The sequence below is a fragment of the Plectropomus leopardus genome, chromosome 19 (genome assembly GCF_026936395.1).
Source record: "Plectropomus leopardus strain MGB_pleo_1.0 chromosome 19, ASM2693639v1, whole genome shotgun sequence".
NCBI lineage: Eukaryota > Metazoa > Chordata > Actinopteri > Perciformes > Serranidae > Plectropomus > Plectropomus leopardus.
The window spans coordinates 14,346,781-14,367,712 of record NC_142194.1 but is presented as its reverse complement, the minus strand read 5'-3'; the positions used below and the strand labels follow the sequence as shown (position 1 = coordinate 14,367,712).

Below are 20,932 nucleotides of genomic sequence, written 5' to 3'. Positions count from 1 at the left end.
ATAAAACTAGGCAGTGCTGATTGAATATATGCTGAATCGCCTATTTCTTGCCTAAAATGTCTTTAGAAACATGTTTTAGTGCACTGTTTAACATAACAGGATATGGGTGACATATCGTTTCCTGTGTTGTGAAAAATGAAGGTTAAAGATTGAATGATAAAACTAAGCAGTGCTGATAAATTATTAATCGAGACTGCATTTTTTCCATAAACATGTTTTCATTAACCATTTATTTGTAATAGTGCAGTTAACTGTATTGATATTATTACTGAAGATATAATATTGCAAACAAAAATGTAATGTATTTCCTTTTTATTTAAGCCTAAATGTTCAACAGTGATCATTGTAACTATGACACAAGTATCATAAAATGTCTTCTGTTTTAAGGAAGATGCTTTATTTGTCAATCTACACAAAGCATATGTACGCAAGACAGTTTAAACGTAACTCTTCACATTTAACATGTATTTTTGAGAGAGGGAGCAGTGGGCCTAATTTTATGTAATATTTAAAGTGTTAAGAATTTGTTTTTACAGTAGGTCGTGAGACACATGTAAAGCCAAACTGAAGCATTAATCTGTTCATACCGTAAAAGTTTTACATATATTGTATAACATATTTAATAATACTAAGGGCCAGTCATAAGTTATGAGTCATGTCTTTCAAATAAAAGCAACAAAAGGCTAAAATCAGAAATCTGGTGTGTGTGTGTTTTATATGTTCTGTGTATTACAAATAATGCATTATTTGTGCTGATGATTTTGAACACTCAATCATTCTTTTACAGACTAGTTGTGCAGACTCACTGATGTGAAGTGAGTGAGAAAAAGTTGAGGTCAGTCCTGTGTAAGAACTCTTTTGTCGAATCACTCTGAAAACATTCCCCGGAGGAGGTCAAGCCGAGAAAAAAACAAAAAACAACAGCCATATGAAATTGAGATTGATCACCTGATTGATTTTTCTTCTTCCAGCTCTGATTTTTAAACTTTAAATCTGAGAGCCCCGGTGTTAGATTGTAGTACATCTCTACTATTAAACATCAAAACCTGCAACACCAAAGCGATAGATTTGAGCTGCTGGGCCGCTGCAGGTCAAAATGAGAAATTTTGCCCTTTTCGAAAAGATAAAAGCAGGATGGAGGGCCTGGTGGGGTTGTTGCAAAACAAGAAAACAGCTCACGGCTTATTATGGTTTCCAACACAAGAGCTCCAAGTCCAACAACATTCATCCTAAATGTCAGATAGCAGTAATGTTATTTATCATGTTGCAGAATTCATTTAAAGCAACAAAGCATAAGAGGAGAGCAGAAGCAAAGTCAGGGAATGGTAGCACTTTGCTTTGTGTCCGCCACAGACATTAAAAAAAAAAGTGTCATCAAAGGGCCAGTATAATACTAAATTAATAACAAAAGGCAAGAGTGAACTCTGCAAAAGCAAGCAACGTCTGTGCAATGACAGACTGATTTTGTCAAGAATACAAGCTGGAGCCATTCACAGTTGTGATAAGGGTGGGCATGCAGTACATTGCTATGCAATTTGATTAATTTGGCAAGTGAGTGCATGAATTATCTGTCTTGTGAATGCAGCATTTCATTCCCTTCACTGGATTCTATAAAAGGGTAAGTGTCACCCCGCCTCTGAGCATATTTTACACCTAAGCAGGTCACTTTGTCCTTTTCAAAGATTGCTGCCTGTCCCCACAAGCCCTGCAGAATAAAATAAATAACTGGAAAAAAAACATTATAAAATAGAAAATAAGAGATGTCAAAATCTACTCACGCGCTGGGATTAATGGAGTGAAAATGGCTAAATGAAGATATCCTGTCTTGTAGACTGCCACAGCGTACAACACTGATATGATGTCGGTGAGGTTGAGTTGTTTTGTGTAGGCTGAAGTACCAAGAACTCATTAAAAAATGTAGTATTATTGCAGTAATAAGATAAGTAATGAGGTTAAATTCTAACATAAAATAATCATGAAATGTTACCTTGCTGTATTGCCGTAGTTCTGTTTTTGTCATTAGTGGGACAGCTTCTCAGCTTCCAAGGGTAAGCTATATCCTAGACTGAACTTCTAATCAAAGGTACGCTCAATCAACTGTAACTTTAGAGGAAATTATTAGAGTCCAAACTTTAAACTGAACAAGGGACAATCAAGGTGACCAGGGGCTTAAGAGTAGGATAATCTTATTATAGCAATCGATGACTGCTGATTGAGCTCTTCAAGGGAAAAGCAGAACGTGAGACTACACGAGTCTGCAGTGAGACATGAGGATTAGGTGGTTGGTAATGTGCTGCTTTTAGTTTTGTCAATGAAAGCATAATAGAAAATTAGATAATTGACTTGTCTTAATCAAAATGGGTTGTTTACAGTGATAATTTTTAAGTAGAGGCTCACGCTGCCAGCATAAAAAAAAATGTTTTTTTTAAAAAGAAAACACGCCTAAAGCCCATTTGCACACAAGGGGACCATGCTATTTTAGATTTTACAAGAATTTCTGCACCATAGCTGCAATGATGAATTGTTTAAGTTGTCGAAAATTAAATTAATTGGCAATTGATCTGATAATCGATTATTTGGCTTGAGTAATTTTTTGAAGAGAAAAAAAAAGTCTGAGTTCTCAGATTGATTCTAGCTTTTTAAATGTGAATATATTCCGGTTTCTTTACTCCTTTCTGACAGCAAACAAAATATCTTTGAGTTGTTGACCAAACAGAACACTTCATGACATCATCTTGGGCTTTGGGGAAACACTGACATTGACATTCGTCATTACTTTCTGACATTTATTGACCAAAAACACTAATTGACTAATCAAGAAAATAATCAACGGATTAATCTTCAACAAAAATAATTCCTCAATTGCAACCCTTTTTTTTCCACAAAACTTATTGGGAATCAGTCCATAAGATGTTGAATGTCACAGGAAAACAGAAATCTCCTGCTGGTGAAGGAGGAAAAATCAGAGGAATACCAAAGTCAGTAGCATTCATCATAGAGGCACCACAAAGGTCTCTACAATCCTTCTGTCAGCTGGTGTGATATTTAAGGTTGGATCAAAAGTGTTGGACAGACCAACAAACATCAGCTCGAGAGCCATACTGCTAACAATTGAACTATATCAATATATCAATGATACAAAAGCAGCGACCTCCAAGGCTGAAAAATGCTAAAAACTGCAGTTCCAGTTCTAGCTGCAAACAGACTAATCCCCATAGACCCCCATGTTAACAACTATACAGGAGGTTAATTTTCATAGATGTCACTCTTTTAAATGTTTTTAAGGCTCAAAGTAATGCATATGTCTGTGAGGAGTGAGCACCATCTATGAGTCAAACCTTTGCTCCTCCACAGCTCCACCCTCTTGTCCAAATAACTTTGCCCCCAATAAATCAAGACGGCAAATGCTCATCTCGTGGCTTCAAAACAGGAGTCCACAAACCAATGGGTGACGTTATGGTAGCTATGTGCATTATTTTCCATACAGTTTAGGGTAATACACCATTATAGACAACACGGCTCATCCCAGCCTTTACATCAATGTCTTGTCTACAACTGACACAACAGGCAGATTTAAAGCCATCAGTTACAAACAATTACCAGTGGACGTCTTTGGACTGACAATAGCTTTAAATAAACAGATGCTAATTAGTTACTGGTGAACTCAGTAAATGGCATGCTTAAACTGCCGCTGCTCAATAATAGATTTGAGTGCTTTTAGAGTGCTGGTAAAACATGACAGCTCCACATGCATCCAGTTCATATGTAGTGAGTGTGTATTAATTGTGTATCAGTGCCTGTCTGTATAAGTGTGTGAGAGAGATAAAGAATGAGGCGCTGCATTAGATACATCTACATGTTTGTGTGTAAAACATCTTCCGTGTTGCAGTCTTGTGAAATGTCAGCGCCCCCTCCCTCCCGTTCCCCCCACAGGTAGCTTCAAAGAGGTCAGCCCTCGTCCTCCTCCGTGGCATTTACAGCTGCCGTCATTTCATCCCTTTGTCCTCCCCACTCACGATCCAAGTCTCATCACCTATTCTCAATGGAAATTATTCAAATACAACAGCTGCACCTTTGGATCCAAGTCCTTTCAACTCACAAAAAAGAAAGCCTTTATCCAATTAGTGCATTAGTGTGGTAAAAGATCAGCTTTGTAAGATTAAGTCAATACCAGGAATTACACACTCACCACCTTATGGCTCCCAGTTTCGGATAGGCTGTTAGTGGTTATTATCATATCCTCCAGCCACAGCTAATTTTCAAAATAACAAACAAACAATGCCAACTCGGTATACTCATAGCAAATGTGCTAGTAAAAATCCAAAATTACACAGAAAATGGTTTCATATTAACACATTGCTTTTTTATATCTAGCAAAACCGAGAAGTACTAACACAGATCCCACTCCAGGAAGCCAATGAAAAACATCCAAAAGTTCATTCAGTATCAGACATCCATATGTCACTTGGTTGGATCAGTGTCTCATTAAAGTCTCTGCTATCTCTCGTGGCCTCATTAAGACTCGTTTATTCCATGTACTTATGTTAAACAGAGGCTTGTGAGCATTAGATGGCTTTCCGCCCAAATCCTTACAGTCCACATTTGGAAGAGCCTCGCCAGTCTATGGTCTGTTTATGAGCCCTTTCAAATGAACCGGACACAGTGCTCAGTGAAGAGCCGATCAGTTCATCAATGGACAAGGTTAGCAGAACCAAATCAGTTTATCTAATATCATACAAGACATAATCACACTCTCATCACGGTAACTTCAGTTGCTATGTAACCTAAAATGCCTACTATTGTAAGCAGTGAGGCAAGTAATTTATTATGACAGCCATCAAAATCTTGCCTTTAAATTATTTGTATTAAAAATGGTTGGCAGATACTGGATAATTAAAGTCTGCTTGTGCTGCTTTGAAAATATTCCATAAACATAAAAGAGTACTCCGCTGATTTAGCATTGCAGTCGTATAATGTCATGGGACTAAGTTTTTATAAAAATTACCAGCAAAGCCAGAGATATCGTCTTTTATATTTCACACATTCTTCTTCCTTGCAGAAATTAACTACATTACAAGGCTAAAGCAACATAAAGGAATAGCATCTTGTAAACCCTGATGAAGTAACTGCTGAAAATCTGAAGTTTGGACTTTCAGCACAAATCTGTTTTGTTTTTGCATATCTAGAATGTATCCAGATTGATTTTAGAAAGTCTACACTGTCTGAATTTGAATTACTACAATATTACCTCAACTTTTCTTCTCTAATTCAGTCAACTTAAAATTTTAAGGTAGCTCAGACACTAACTTTTTTAAAGATAAAACAAATAGTTTCTTCTTAAAATGCACATTTACATGATTTTTATTTTATTTTTTTAACATTTATATTGACTTTTGTTCTTTGCATTTTGATCCGCTATTACATCATTTCATTCAAAACAACTGCTGTCATGGTTTTGTTAGCAACCACATCATGTGTTTAAAAATGAGTGCCCACTTTAAAATGGAATATTTTTAACGTCCAGTCTTGTTTGAGAAAAAAAAAACAAAGTAAAGAGATGCTAGAGATGCTATAGAAAGGAGATATTGGTTTCTGAGTAGTTTTTTAAGAGATTAATGATGTCTGCATCTGTCAGACACTGATAATAGCGTTTATCATCAAACAAACGAGTAAAAATTCAAGTTAGGGGTTCAAAGAATGGTTTCACCAGCTATGATTATATGAAATCTATACTAAAAGGTTTTTGGGGATTGTGACCCTGAATGGGTAATTTTCTACCTGATAAATAGTGGCAATGGGAGGCTTGGACCAACATGAAAAGCTTACATTGATTGCTTTATGAGGTGTGCAAACTAAAAGCACTTCTTAGCTGTTTGACCTTATAGCTTCAGCATTTTCAGACACAAGCACTTCTGTAAGTGATTGCGATGAACGCCCCATTTTACACGTCGTACTATTTACTCTACAGAATATAAGACAGACCTTAACTACTTCAGAAATAATCACTACAAATGATTTCACTAATTTGGCCATTATGGAAATGTGGCTGAGAGAACCGCCACATGAGAAGCAGTAAAAGACTACTGGCAGAGCTGAAGCACCCACAACAGCACCGGAGAACACCCTCAGGACTGTCACAGCTTTCAGGAAAAGGTGACCAACGCACAGCTTCTCTGTAAGACGTCTCTTCAAAAGTAGGGCAGCTGAAAATGCCACAACAGGAACCTTAAGGTATGTTTTTCTCAGGTTTATAATGCCATGTGGCAGAAACGTTGATTTTTTTGATGTTGATTTTCAGTATTCCATTTTGAAATAAAACATGAATAGGGAGTGAAAAACCTTTTGTTTCAACTGCATAAATGGGCAAAATTTCACACTTTACGCTGGTCAGACCTGAGGCTGTATTTACAGGTTTTGAGCATTCTGCACATCAAACCTGTAATAATTTTAACTGGTAGCTGGTAACAGAATCCGGTGGGATTTTAGATTGCAGGGTGGATTCAGAAAAATAAGCATAGTAAGGAATGTATGGTTCATGTTTCAAAGAGAAAACAATATTATATCTTTTTACTCCACGAGATAAACTACTTTAACTCAACTTTACACTGGAAAGGAAAGATTTCAGGGAATGTGCATTCAAGCGCAGGGCAATAACTGGAAAAGTACACTGGAAAGGTAGAGTGCCAATCTCAGCCAGGTGGTCATCTGGACGGTTGCAATTCCTTCAAAACAATTCCAGCAGACACGCTGCAACGCGTTTAAAGCACAATAAAGAAGGAAATAACAATAAACCAAACAGGCCTAACCATTTCACTTTGTAGTCTGCATTCTTATGGTAGAAGCACAAATATTAAGGAAAAATGACTAACTCTAAAAATCAGGTAGGCAAACACTCCTTGGTCACAGTGTATTATGATGCCGTGTGGCAGAACTGAACAAAACCGGGTCGCAGCTGAAACATGGCACAGCTGCACCTGGTTTGTCACTCCCAGCTCCCTTACAGTTAGGATGGAGGCAAACATGACTAAAACGGTTGACTTGTTCATCTTCATATGTGCCTAACTTTGGTGGATCATAACATATTAGGTATGGAATGAATCTGCACATGCTCCAGTTCAAAATACGACCAACCTTTTCTATATATGTCAGTGTTTGATCCATGACAAAGACAAAAATGTCAACTGCAACAGATGGGAAGGCTTGTTGTTTTAAGCCGAGCTGATTTCAGAAAAAAATGGGCCTCCTATCAGCCAGTTACAAGGAGTGAGGAGTCAGCAGTCAATGGCAGTATTAAACAGTCAGTAAAATATTTTGAATTATCGTAACCATGAGAGGTTCTTGAGCATACAGTCGTTAATGTGCACATAAAATGTAAGGCTGATTGGTCCGGTAGTGTTTAGGATTAACTGCAGACAGACAGATACACACACACACACACACACACACACACACACACACACACACACACACACACACACACACACACACACACACACACACGAACAAACGAACACATGATCCCCTCCAGACTTACACTTTCGGGAGATAAAGATATACAGAAAACATATATATATTAGAATGAGTAATTCATTAATTCAAAGACACAAACTGATATGTCATGTGCAAACAAAACTTCTCACAGAATAAAAAGTATTTTGTTTCTCGGGTGACAAAACTTTTCAATCACCTGAAATTAAGAGATGAGAGAGATTTTTATTTAACTATTTATCTATTTTCATGTGGCAGCTGAAGGGCAGTGACAAACAGATGACGGGAATGCCAAGAGCAGACAGGAAAAGTGAGCAGAATTTTAATGACGTGAGCCCATCTGCCTGCATTAATTTTTATTGACTTTAATTCTTTGGATAGGCACGATTCGGAGTCACGGTAGCTATCATTCTTGTTTATTTTCATATATCAATTAGAGGATATAAAATTTGGATCTTATGATTATCAATGTCATCCCCAAAGGGGAAATAAATTGTGGGAGCTTTATTAGTAGACTGCAGGTCATAAGGCTGGATGTGCACCAAATTAAACTTCCTGCTATTGACTATCAAACAGCATCTAGGAGAGTATAGGGTTCAGTCTGAAGAGATGGAAATGATGGTTGCTCGTACAGAAACCAGTAACCAGCCAATGCAGTTTGGGTTAAGGGGCAGTGAGATGAATTTACATACATTTGCTCTCTTCCTCAATTTCCTGCACTGTATCTTTTTTTACTCTCTTTTTAATTCATACTGCCAATGATCTCATCTTTCACCCCTTTTCATCCCCATCTTTATTCAACCACATCTTTCATACTGGCACTGAATATTAATGTTTCAATCTATTCCCTTTTCCTTAAGTCATCCACAGCATCTCGACTCACTTCCCACACATTTTTTTCACTCGTCCACTTCACCTAAAGCTACAGTTTTTTCTGAATTATCATTCTCGTCTTTTCTTTCTGACAAAATAATCAAACTCTGGGACGTTTTACTTCTTAAAGAAGCATTTGCCATCTGTATAGATGAGGACTTATCTGTCAATATGCATTTTTCTTCAGGTTTCAAGAGTGTTTCAAGCAAATGCATGATAAGCATTGTTTCCATCAAGCAGTCCCGCTCAGTTCTGTTCAGTGGTTACACATTAGAATGATTGTTTTTTATGCTTTCAACGTCAAAGTTGTGGATGGTACCAATATAACCTCTCCATATTGTCCTGTTTTCCGTTATCCCTCTATGGTGGTACATAGCACACTGATTTGATACTAAAAAGTGGAGCTAGAAACTCTTCAGTCTGTTAATTGGTTTATAGAGAACTGACACTTTTGTTTGACAAGGACTTAATGCACAAAGCTGTTTTTTTAAATATCCCATGGATTGCGACAGAGTCTGTAAAACAGGGGTGTAATGTTAGTGCTGTAGTTCAAGTAGGGCACCTACGTTAACCATATATGTGCATAGTTAATTTGCTGCTCATTTCGAAAGTTTTGCAACCATTATCGTACATAGGCCAGTTTACATGCATCTATAACTATAACCCACTACAGACAGGTTATGAACAATTCTAGGGGTTCAATACCAAAAGTGTTGTTGAAAACATGGCTGTAATGTTGAACTATGATGTTTGAAGATTTGTAGGCACTTCCGATACTTTTGGAATAATACTGCCGAAGCTAAGAAGTAACTATTTTCCACAGAGGGATGTCAGACGTCAGAAGAATGTGTTTTCTGGACTTACTTCTCTCCGTCGTGAAGCCCAGCAAGTCTGTTTGATCTTCCACACCACTGCCGCCACCAGGAGGAGTGACAGAAAGCAACTGGAATGAAAGAGAGGAAACATTATCAAGTGACATGACTTTAAGTAACAACAGCTGTCACTCAGGAAATGCATACATAGTGTAGTCACTGCATACAGGGAGTAGTCAAACCCTTGGGAATTTAAAGCAACAGTAGATACTGAATATAAACGTATGCAACTGAACCCCCAGGAGAGTTTCATGTTGCAAGAATCCCTATCTTTACATTAGCTCCTTCACCAGCTGCAATTCAATAGTTCTACATACTGTCTCCAGACTTGGTACATGTAATCGAATATATGTCCCGTTTTTTTGCCTGGGATTGGCTTTAACAAAGCATTTATTTAGATTCATGTTATTTAATCAAATATTTGTGTGTTTTCACTTTATTTTCTTGCTATAATAAAATAAGTGTATTGAAACAGGGTGGTATTAAATATTCATAGTTTCTCTCTGACATAAAAAAAAGACAAAACGGGAGATAATATGAAGCGGTAGCACATTCATTTCTTCGCAGACTGAATATTTTGGCCGATTACTTCAATTAATAACCCAACAGTAAAATCATTAGTCAAGGGAAATTCAACAAGGCCCGAGCTCTGCTGGGATAGAAAAACATGACTGATTGAGAGCTTCCACTTCATTATCCTGGTGACAGATGAAAGCGTTGAGATTATTATGTGCTGTAGAGACATTCTGCACTTTCTATTAGCTTGTTGGAGCAACATGTGGGACACTGAGCATTGTGGTTAGGTAAAATTAATGACCACCATTAAAAACTTTGGTATCTGTGTCAATTTAACGTCAACCAATTCCTCAGTCATAAAAAGGTGCGTGTAGTATTTTCTAACCTGGATCCTATTTTCTCATGTTTTTGTGTTTACATGACTGATGGGCATAACAATTTTTGAAGTTGTTCCAGTATTGAGCGAGAAGGCTGCAGCTCGCAGAAGCGAAACACGTACTAGTGTAACCACTCAAGGCAATTATGCACCATCCATTTGCGTCCAATAAAACAGTTTTTTGTTTTTTTTGCAACAGACTGGCTCACGCTCAGTGTCTTGTCGAAGAGTAAGATCCTTTTGTTTAACCAGAAACAGCCCTGAAATTGCCGACGACACCACTCAGATAAACAGTAATTTTCGCATGTACAGAGCAGCATATTTTCACATCTAAATGGGTAATTTGAGGGTTTATTTCAACCAAAAAGTTGGTGATTGTTGGAATAGTGGACAAACCAAGTCATTGTTGTATGTTTTATTTTGTTTCTGTTCAATTTTAAAAGTGACTTTTACAAAGATAAAATTACAGCTTATTTAAATGGAATCTGGTGAGTTTTGAGGCTGTTTCTGGTTTTAAAAAAAGGATCTTTGGCTTTTACAAAACGGTCCATCTCTGTAGAGATCGTTTTCAGCTGTTGCCATATACTGACAATAACAATCTGAGCCTGTCAGTGGTCAAAAAAACAAGCTCATTTTGGTTATGTATACTGATGTTGCATAATTGCCCCATGTGGTTACACTGCAGCCTGTTTTGCACGTTCTGGCTGTAGCCCCCTCGCTCAATACTAGATGTTGTTCCCATTAGTCACTTAGCCATAAAAATAAGGGCTGAAAAATACCAAACTATCAAACGTGTAATCATTCCCCTCTAATTATTCTCTACTCACAGAATAAGAGGGAAACATGAACCTGTTCCTGATGTCCAGGAACAAAGACGATCATCTTTGGATTTGAAACCCATGCTGTAACATGATCAATGAGCCCTTGTCTTCAGGGACGTGCAACATCTCTAAAATGGTCAGCCTGGTCCAATAAGCACATTTCACCAGAGACACATGACTAGCTCTGATTTCAGAGGCCCGTTTGTTTGATATTTTAACTTGGCTTTCAATTTGCCAGCCACACCTGTTAGATCTATTGGCCAGGAGGATCTTTGAAGAAGGCGATAGCGTCTGTGTGATAACACTTGGAAAAAACAGCTTCTCAAAAAAAGCAAAGAGGGGGCTACCGAGTCGGATTAGAGCGTTGAGTGATGGGAAACTGTGCTTCAAACATCTCGCCGTTGCACATGGAATTTCTTTTAGAGGTGCACGAGCTGGAAACCCTTTCATTCTTTTAGAAATACTTGCACCATCTTAGAAACCTTTGAAGATAACAGTGAATAGAGGGGGGTGTTATGGGGGCTTCAATGACATTTCCATGTGGCAGAAGTGACAAAAATCCCTAGACAGATGTTTGGCTTTCATCATCACTATTTTAGACAGCAAAGAAGCTTAAATCTTCTTTGCTGTTCTTACTACTACAAAAGAAGTTCTGCAATCAGTCTAACGCCCCAAGGTACTGAAGGACAAATATAAAATTTTTTACACAAAGATGCACTCAAGTTTTCTACAAGTAGATGCTGATATGGGATAGGCTGATGTGTAGTTTTAGTAACTGCAGGTGTGAACTTTCACTCACAATAACATACTTGTGACAAAAACAGACAAATGGAAGATGAGTTTACTAATCTTATTGTCATGTGTTTTAATGGTAGACAGCCAAATACATCCATTATTTGATGGTGATAATGTCACGTAATGTGAAACACAAGAAACTTAGCCTTTCACAGAGAAGAAACTCAACTAAACACTGCTTTCTTTTAATTACATGCTCGTTTCTGTAAGCACAAGGCTACAGTTTCCACAAGGGAAAGAAATCAATGATATCTATACCTGGTTTCTGCAGGCTCTTTACACTGCTAAAAAAGCTCTGTATAAAGCACCCTATAACTCTACCACAATGTGGGGACGCTGGCATTTTTGGCTGTAGTGTGCAGAGCTTTAAAGCAAAATTAGGCTTAATTGGCTTAATTAATTTGGTAAGGGAATGCTGGCATGGTCATATTCACAGGGGCCCCTTGACCTTTTAGCTCAAAATATCTAAAATATCTGTAAAAATATCTGTAAATGTTTACACAGAAGTCCCCTTTTACAGACATACCCACTTCATACTAGTCCTATGAAGTTTCAGTACAAATGTGTTGCCTATTGTATTTGAATATTTCTGCACATAAATCTGGAGGGGATAAAAAATGCTACCTCACCAAAACACAATGTTTACTATGTATTTGTGATTAGAACAACTTGACACACAATACTGAGCTGCAGCTAAGATTAATCTTCAGGTTCAGGCATATGCCGTTAAGATCCCCTGTCCTTTGTTGGGAGAAGTGGAGTAAAAGAGGCTAAAATATGAAATAATAAGACAGCATTATTTCTTGTTGGATTGACACACTTTTTAAAAAAAAAATATAGTCGGTGATATCTAAATAATGAGCACATGCATGGTTATTAATAAGTGTACTGCTTGCATATATATGGTGTAAACACTGGGTGACAGCAATGTTCTTGTGTATACACTTACATATTCTCTATACACACACACACACACACACACACACACACACACACACAGATACACACAAACACACAGATGTGACTGAAAAGACACTTGTTAATTAGTATAAATTAGACCCTGGGGTTCCACTGCAAGTATGGCGAAGCATCCTATTAGAGTTTCTACAGTGTCTAATCAGAACGCATAAAACAATGAGACTCTAATTAGATTACAACTAAGCCAGTGCTGTGCAAGTAAATGTTGTTTATGAAGTCACTAAGATGAAGGCGCAATGTAGAAAATAAGGGAAAAAAATACTTTTGAACAGCTTGTAGTGGAAAAGGTGAGCGATATTTGAATAAACTCAGAGGAGAAAACAACAGTAGGAGAAATTGTTCAGCGCCATGCCGTCATTTCTCCACCCTCTATCTTGCATACAAGGAGGTCTAGAAACCCTGTGGGGTGATATGACATTTAGTCATCAGGCTGATTATGTTTCCCGCAGGTTCATACCCTCAAAACCTCTCTCACACACCGACACACAACTGATTGTGACTGCATCAGGGCCTTTTGCTTTTTCCTGAGTTTATGGGTCAGTGAGAACGGACAACAAGGCTGCAGAAGAGACTCAAAAGAATTAGTAAACCTGCAGGACAGTGAAAAAAAAAAAAAAGAAACAAAAAATACAATGCACACTGATGAAAAAAAAAGATGCGCAACATTAGGCTGGAAAACAGGGAAAGCTATATGCCGTGTAATGGTTTGCTGGGGTTGATCTCTATTGGATTTAAAAAGCAGAAACTTGCGTAAGAATTTGATAAATTGAGAAATGAATTACTAAAGGAAGTAGTGTTTTGTCAACACTGTGCAAACAACAGTTTCCAAGAGAAAGCAGTACAATGTTATGGGAAATAGGTATAGATTTTGGGGAGGATGCGGTAAACATTTCCCTCTCAATATTTTCAACATGTGCATTTGTCTCCCCCAAATAAAAACAAAAAGGTGGCAGAGGACTTTAAATGCTGACAATCTGCAAGAATGACACTCATAAAGGCAAAATTGCCACCTCAAGATGCAACCTCGAGAGCAATTATTGCAATCTGCTATAAAACAGAAAGAAGATGAAGTAACTATGCCTGGCTAAGGCCGGAAATATCGTTACATATCCACCATAAACTGACAAAGAAAAGGCACAAATTGATGCTGAAAAATTCAACAGAATACAGGAAATTATGTTTGAAATAAAACATTTCTAGGGGGAGGATTCCCAGACCACTCGCTAAGTATGAGTCAAATAAAAAAACCTACGCCCTCATTAAGGACACATAGAAACTGCTCACACATTTCTTGTTTTGAACCAAAACTTTTAGATAAAATGAGCTCCGCACTTCTCCCCTTTCCTTCCAAGAATTCCCGAATTCGGCTATTCAACTGTAATTTGATCAGATGGAGGCAGAAGATTACTGATTGTGTGACAGCTTTGCAGGGAAGTTATTGTGGGCTGGGCAATGATGGGCAGGTGCCTCGGGCTAAGGCTGTCTTCTATTCCCACCTTGACAGCTACACAGATAATATGTTAGTCCATCCAGCTACTATGAGGAGCATGACTTGGAATAATATGAACACAACATATACACAGAAACTGCACCGCCGTTGGTAACTATCAGTGTTAGGTGTGAAAAAAGTTGTCCCCGCCTGTCACAGGGATTTAATGATATAAACAAACTTAAAGCGACAGTTCAACCCAAATAAAAAATACACATTTTCCCTTTTACCTTTGCTATTTATCAAGCTATATTGTGTTGGTATGAGTTGCAGAGTGTTTGAGTTAGTGGCCATAGAGATGTCTACCATCTCTCCAATATAATGGAACTAGATGGCACTCAGCTTGTGATGTTCAAAGTGCCAAAAAAAAAGACATTTAAAAAACTCAACAGCAATTTCTCTTTTCAGGAATTATTAGTCCATTATTCAAGATAATCCACAGACCTTGTTGTGAGCAGTTTCCTTGAGGAAATATTTTCTTTCTACCAAACTACACCTGCCAACTGTATTTCCACTAAAAAGGAAGCACGCATCTATTCATGGACAAGAGGCTCGTTCTTGTGATAGCATGAGATGTAAACATTAATGGAGTCCTCCTTTGCTGAGCTGTAGCATTAGCTAGCTCAGTAGTGCTTTGTGAGCTCACAGCAGTAGATGCAGGCTTCCCTCTCCGTGGTGATATGATAGCGGGTGTAGTTCGGTAGAAAGAAAATAGTTCCTACGTCTAACTGCAAACAAGGTCTGTGGATTACCTTGAGTAATCAGCTCTTGATTTCTGGAAAAAGCCATTGCTGTTGTGCTTTTTAAAAGTATTTTTGCCGCTTTCAGCACCATAAGCCGAGTGCCATCTAGTTCCACCAACACAATCTAAATTGATAAATAGCACAGCAGGTAAGAAGAAAAATATGTATTTGTGTTTGGGGCTGAACTGTGCCTTTAACTTATCCAATTGTGATTTGACTGATTTGGCATGACTACAGTAACTAAAGCTTTGTGCAGAAACTTCTTTAAGAGGGTCGGCATCAAAGCTAATCTTTTGAAGCTTTTTAAAAATGCCAGTATCTAACTTAAGGCATACATTTTTGAATTATACTCTCATCCTCTTAATGTATTCAGACTTTGCAGTGCTTTTGAGAGAACTCAATTGACTCATTTTAAACATTTCAATGAAAAAGATTTCCATCGCAGCTCTCAGGATGAAAAAATCATTAAGAGCCCCTCATATCTTGATCGCCTATGCCTTCTCTTTAGATGGCACTCGCAGAGAAATATGCACCTATTTAAATGGTTACTGGCTGCTTTATTTGCCACTTGAAAAAGGAAAATTGCTGCCTTGAAGACACAAGAAGCATTTACATGTACTCAGTTAACAGGCTCAAGTAACTCAATAAGCCCCAAGAGGCGGGGGCGGAGAATGAAGAGGTGGTGGGCCAAATTCCGGAGGATGCTGTTTGACTGCTGAACAGCTGAATCAAATGACTGAGTGTGTATATTTAAGTAATTTTTATATTTGACTCGCTTACCTGAAAAATGTCACAAAGAACTGGACCAGGTCCATGATACTGTTGTGTTGGGAGAAGGCAATCTATGTGAGAAAAAGGAGAGAAGGACAAATTACTACAACTATGACAAATAACATGGCAATAATATTGAAAATTAACATTTTACAGTCAAAATGATATGAACATGGGTACGAGGCTTTAGCAGCATTATCAGTCACTACATTTATCTGTAACTCTAACCTTTTAAAAATATTTTCATAGAACCAATAAAAATCTGTTAACTTTTTTTTGAATTCAAAGAAGAAAACACTTTGACTTCATTCTGATTGAGTTCTCCCAGCTGATCTGTGACAGTGTGAAGGGGTTAACGCAATTTGGTGTCGACAGTTCAAGTTCGCAGTTAAAGCAGAATGGACCGGCTAAAAGGTCACTAACGAGATTTGGTCTGTAAAAGCCTCTGCTTGTGGCGAGAAATGTCTGTTTCAATAAAGTGGAAAAAGATAAAAGCAGGACAGAAAGCTTTCTGTTTGCAGACAATTCATAGCTTCTGAAAAAAAATTGTTTTTCTGAAATGTTTCAGAACATTAATCTATTGATACATCTATTGATTTTGAGTTGCCTCAAATATGTCTAACATAATGCTTTCTGAGCCAACAACAGGCTTTTCTTTAAAGCAGAAACAGACAGGGTTAGGGTTTTTTCAACTTATCAGTATGAAGTAAATGTTGATTGCAAAATGTAATTAGTATAGAATAATGACACCATCAGCATTTAGACTGGTTCCCTATAACAGGGATCCTACAGCTTAATGCAAGTCAGATTTATGGCTTTTTAATACTTTTTTAATGCCAATCAGAATGAAATTTAAGAACAATTTTACACCTACAAAACATGAAGGACAAAACAACATGAGCTGACATAAGTTACTTAAAGGGCAGTCTTACGTCATCAACTACAGCAAGTATATTAGGACCAAATTAAGGGAAAATCAAACTTGCAAAGGGGCATGACAACAATTATAATAACAGACACTGACAACAGTAGACTTTCCTATCAGGACTGTTCCCTGTGTAGATATAAACTGCTCATTCTCAGGGAACGAAAACACAATGATTTTTAGTTTTAGGTGATTATACAGTAATAAAAACATAATAATGAATACTAGATTCAATTTCTACCAATACATCCCCTAAATCCCACATGCTGCTCCTTTTAAATAAAACAACCAATCTGCTGTTGAAGTAAATAACATATAGCGTATTTCTTGAATATCTGATTAGTGTATTTACGTCAGCAACATGGCCAGTGAATAATAGATCAGAAATAATGTTTTACTTTCATTAAAAGAGGCATTACACACAGTCCCAGCAGCTAAATCATATCTGATAGGTCGCATCACAGTGACACACGATATCTACTGTAGATGCTCTGAAGGCATTTTTCCCTGCATGCATTTAGGCACACAAACACGTCATCTGCAGCAGCACTGAGCCCCCTCCGGTTGATAGCACGTAGGGTCGGGTAATAGGGCACAAATTGTGCTGTTAGAGGTAGATTATTTGCGTCATGTTTGATGCTTTGAATGCTGATGAGGCAGAAATTCAAAAAGGTACTTATTTTGGTGAGTCAGTATATCAGTGGCAGCTGATGTATCCGTTCTATATATAGATAAAAGAAGAAGAAAAGTATCTCTCTATTTCCACTAAATTATGTGCAATTTTCAGGCTACGCAGCTGAATATTTGGCTTCAGCAGAATGGTTTAGGGTTATATGTGTTGGAGGACACGGTCTTCACTGAACTGATATTTTCATTGACAACTTCATCATTCTTGCAAACGTCTCCCACCTTTGACTTTTTCAACTTTCGTAAGTAAAAAATGAGAACCACTGATCTGAAATGAGATGCTCACTGACATGACTAACATGACACAAAGCACATATCATATAGATGTTTTGCTGGCTTTTTTAGTATGTGGGCCTTTTCTATTTAGTGTGAACGACCCTGCTTTTCACATAAAATGAGGTCAAAGCAATATGTTTGGGGTTAATTTAATTTCAACTCATCTATCTGAGCCGATCAATGGCATCATTTGAGAATGTACTTCCATTACAAGTGGACTTTTATTACATAGAACAGCCCTTTAGTAACAATTATGCCAACACATGATAATGTAAAGAAAAATCGTAGCTTCCTTTTGCTATTTTTACCCCCATTAAAAGCTTATCTTATGGGCTCAGACCCTAAACACAAAGGCTCATAAGTGCATTCTCAAATTCTGCTTTATCTCATCCAGGTCTACACTCTCGCCCCTGCATCATAAAGGCAAGCACGTGAAAGAGAGACCTTATCCTGTTACAAAAGCTATTTGCTGTAACAGCTAGAGCCAGTCCATAATAAATAAGTGACTGTTGGCTGGGAAATCTAATAGAAAACTATTACTGGGCCACCTCCACAGATGGACTGACCCCCAGAGATATTATCACCGGCCTGGTCCAATCATCTACCTTATGAAAGGAAGGCAAAGAACAAATATAAAAATCAATACTTGGAAGTGGACTAATTAGTAAAAAGGTAATTTTGTGCTATCATTAGGAATGATAATTGTATCCACGATGTTTCTCAGTAAAAGTGCATCGCATAAAGGTCCAGTGAGTAGGCTTTCGGGGGATATATTGGCAGAAATTTAATATAACAAGTGTATATTCTTAAGTTTATTTTCACCTAAAACTAAGAATATTGTTTTCTTTACCTTAGAATGAGCTGTTTATATCTACAACTCAAATTCCACCATTGATGCTGAAAGGTACATACAGGTTTTAGAGCAACATATGCTGCCATCCAGATGCTGTCTTTTTCAGGGACGTCACAGCTTATTCCAGCAAGACAATGCTGAGCCACATTCTGCATGGGTTACTACAGAGTGGTTTCAAAGTAAAGGACTGCAGAAACTATACTGGTCTACCAACAGTCCAGTAGTGTATCTGTTTGAAAAGGTGAAGCCCATTATGAAGTACAAACACAACAAAGGAGACCCTGGTCTGTCAGGCAACTGAGTCGTATATATATAAGAATAGGAATGAATTTTACTTTCAAAACTTCAACAGTTAGTGTCCTCAGTTCCCAAATGTTTACTGAGTGTTGTTAAAAGGAAAGGTGATGTAACACAGTGGTAAACATGCACCTATCCTAACTTTTTTTTGGAATGTGTTGCAGGCATCAAATTCAGAATGAGAGTATTTTTCATACAAAAAAAACATTTTTAAGTTTGAACATTAAATATCTTGTCATAGTAATGTATTCAATTAAATAAAGGTCAAAAAGGATTTGCAAATCATTGCATTTTGTTTTTCTTAATGTTTCACACAGAGTTCCAATGTTTTCTGGCACTGGGGTTGTACATAGAGAACAGGTCCTCATCCACAGAGACCACCATGTTGTACTTCCATGTTTAACCAGAATCCCAAAATAGGGTAACCAAACACTGGCACTAGACAGAGTCATTCACATTTTCACGTTGGTAACCATATTTAGCAGCCCCTCCACGATGAGCTGAACAGCATTAAAAAAAATAATACTGACTTTAAGAATACTGGTTAGGATTTCTAACTGGGAGTTCACGCTTGGCACACAGGAGAAGTTTCAGCTTATTGTAATCTGCAGTCCTGACGATTAGACACTATTAAATCCTACAAACTGTCCCTTTAAACATAATTGTTGTATACTAAATGTCTTCTATTTAATTTCTGGCATAAATATATTATCACATTTTAGGTGAATATCAAGTTGTTAGCAAATTGTTGCATAATTTACTCATCCAGCAGATATGGAGCAACATTATCATTCATTTTGTTTCCTGGAACGTTTTTTGACAATAGCTTAATTGTTGTTTTCCTGCAAACCCCTAATAACTGATGGCAAATGGTGTTTACTTTTCTATCTGTTGTATTATCACACTGTGCACCACATCAGGGTGAAGGTTATGGAAAGGTTAAATGATGCTTTGCTTTTGCCCGCTTAATAAAAAAAAAAAAAAAAAGAGCTGAGCACCTATGCAAGCTAACCATCGCTCATTAAATCTGTAATTATAATAAAGTGCACTTGAAATCACCCTTAGCGACAACAACAACAACAAGCTCTGCATTTGTACACACTGCTCCTGCTCTCTTTACGCATGGTATGTAGGAACAGTTGTTTATCAGTGGGATGGCTATAAACATTCTCTATATCATTTGTTTAAGAGGGCAATTTGAAACAAAGGGCAGAGAGAGGATTAGATCCCTATGTTATCTACTTCATAAGTCAATCCAAGGTCATAAACATAATCCTTACCTGGATCTTGATGGGCCATGAGAAGTTACTGACGTAGACATAAAAGGTAATATTTGGGTTGCTCCTGAAAGTGAACTTCTCACAGGAGAAACTGTCTCTGTATTCCTTGATGTTAGTTTTGGACACAATGGGCACCTCCTCTCCAGAGATGGTTCCAGCTGTTGGGAGCAAACAGTTCATGTTCAGCATGCTGCCATTTCAGATATCTCATACAGACACAAAGGTGGACTGACTGCAACATATCATTATGAATCCATTAATGGCATTATCAAGCCATTTGTTACTGGAAGGTTCACATAAGTAATTATTATTATTATATATTAAGTGCATTGAACATCTTTTTGGTTTATAGGCAGCTTGAAGGAGGGACTGCTGTCCATAGGTTATGACATAGTCATTGCTTGAATACATGTCACCACTATCAGCTAATGCATTTAGTATATCTAAGACCTTGAATATAGCAGTTTATGCCCTTGGGACAGATGCAGTGGAGCAACAGAAATCTGCACAAATCTATTAATTCAGCCCAGTCGCCAGAAGAAAATGTTGACATTATACATTTCTGCACCCTGCGAGTATGTTACATTTGCACATTTCATACATACTATATCTACATTTCTAATGGTATCACATACTGTATGAACTGACTTTGCCATCAGGAGGAGAGAGGATGGTGGATGGCATGACAACTAGATGGCTGCCAAGCTGCAGACCACTGTTTGAGAACAACAAACACAAAAAGGTTGTGTTTTTGTGAGTTATTGCTGTGTTTCCAGCAGCTTTTAGGCTCCAAACATGAGTGTTTTGTGGTGACCGATCGGTGCGTTTCCATCGACTTTAAGACTCTAAACGTGGGTGTTTTGTCACAACCAGTTGGTGTGTGTCCATCAGG

The 20,932-nt window shown here is 37.6% G+C and overlaps 1 protein-coding gene across 1 annotated transcript in view; it reads right to left on the bottom strand.

Moving 5' to 3' along the window:
- The window catches only part of atrnl1b (attractin like 1b), an 84,794-nt gene that overhangs the window by 13,373 nt on the left and 50,489 nt on the right, over window positions 1–20,932 (bottom strand). Inside the window, exons 24-26 of the mRNA XM_042507654.2 lie at window positions 20,041–20,198; window positions 15,732–15,793; window positions 9,226–9,304 (exon numbers count right to left, since the gene is read on the bottom strand). Of these exons, the coding sequence (XP_042363588.2) occupies window positions 9,226–9,304; window positions 15,732–15,793; window positions 20,041–20,198 (299 nt within the window). The remainder of the gene's footprint in view (window positions 1–9,225; window positions 9,305–15,731; window positions 15,794–20,040; window positions 20,199–20,932) is intronic.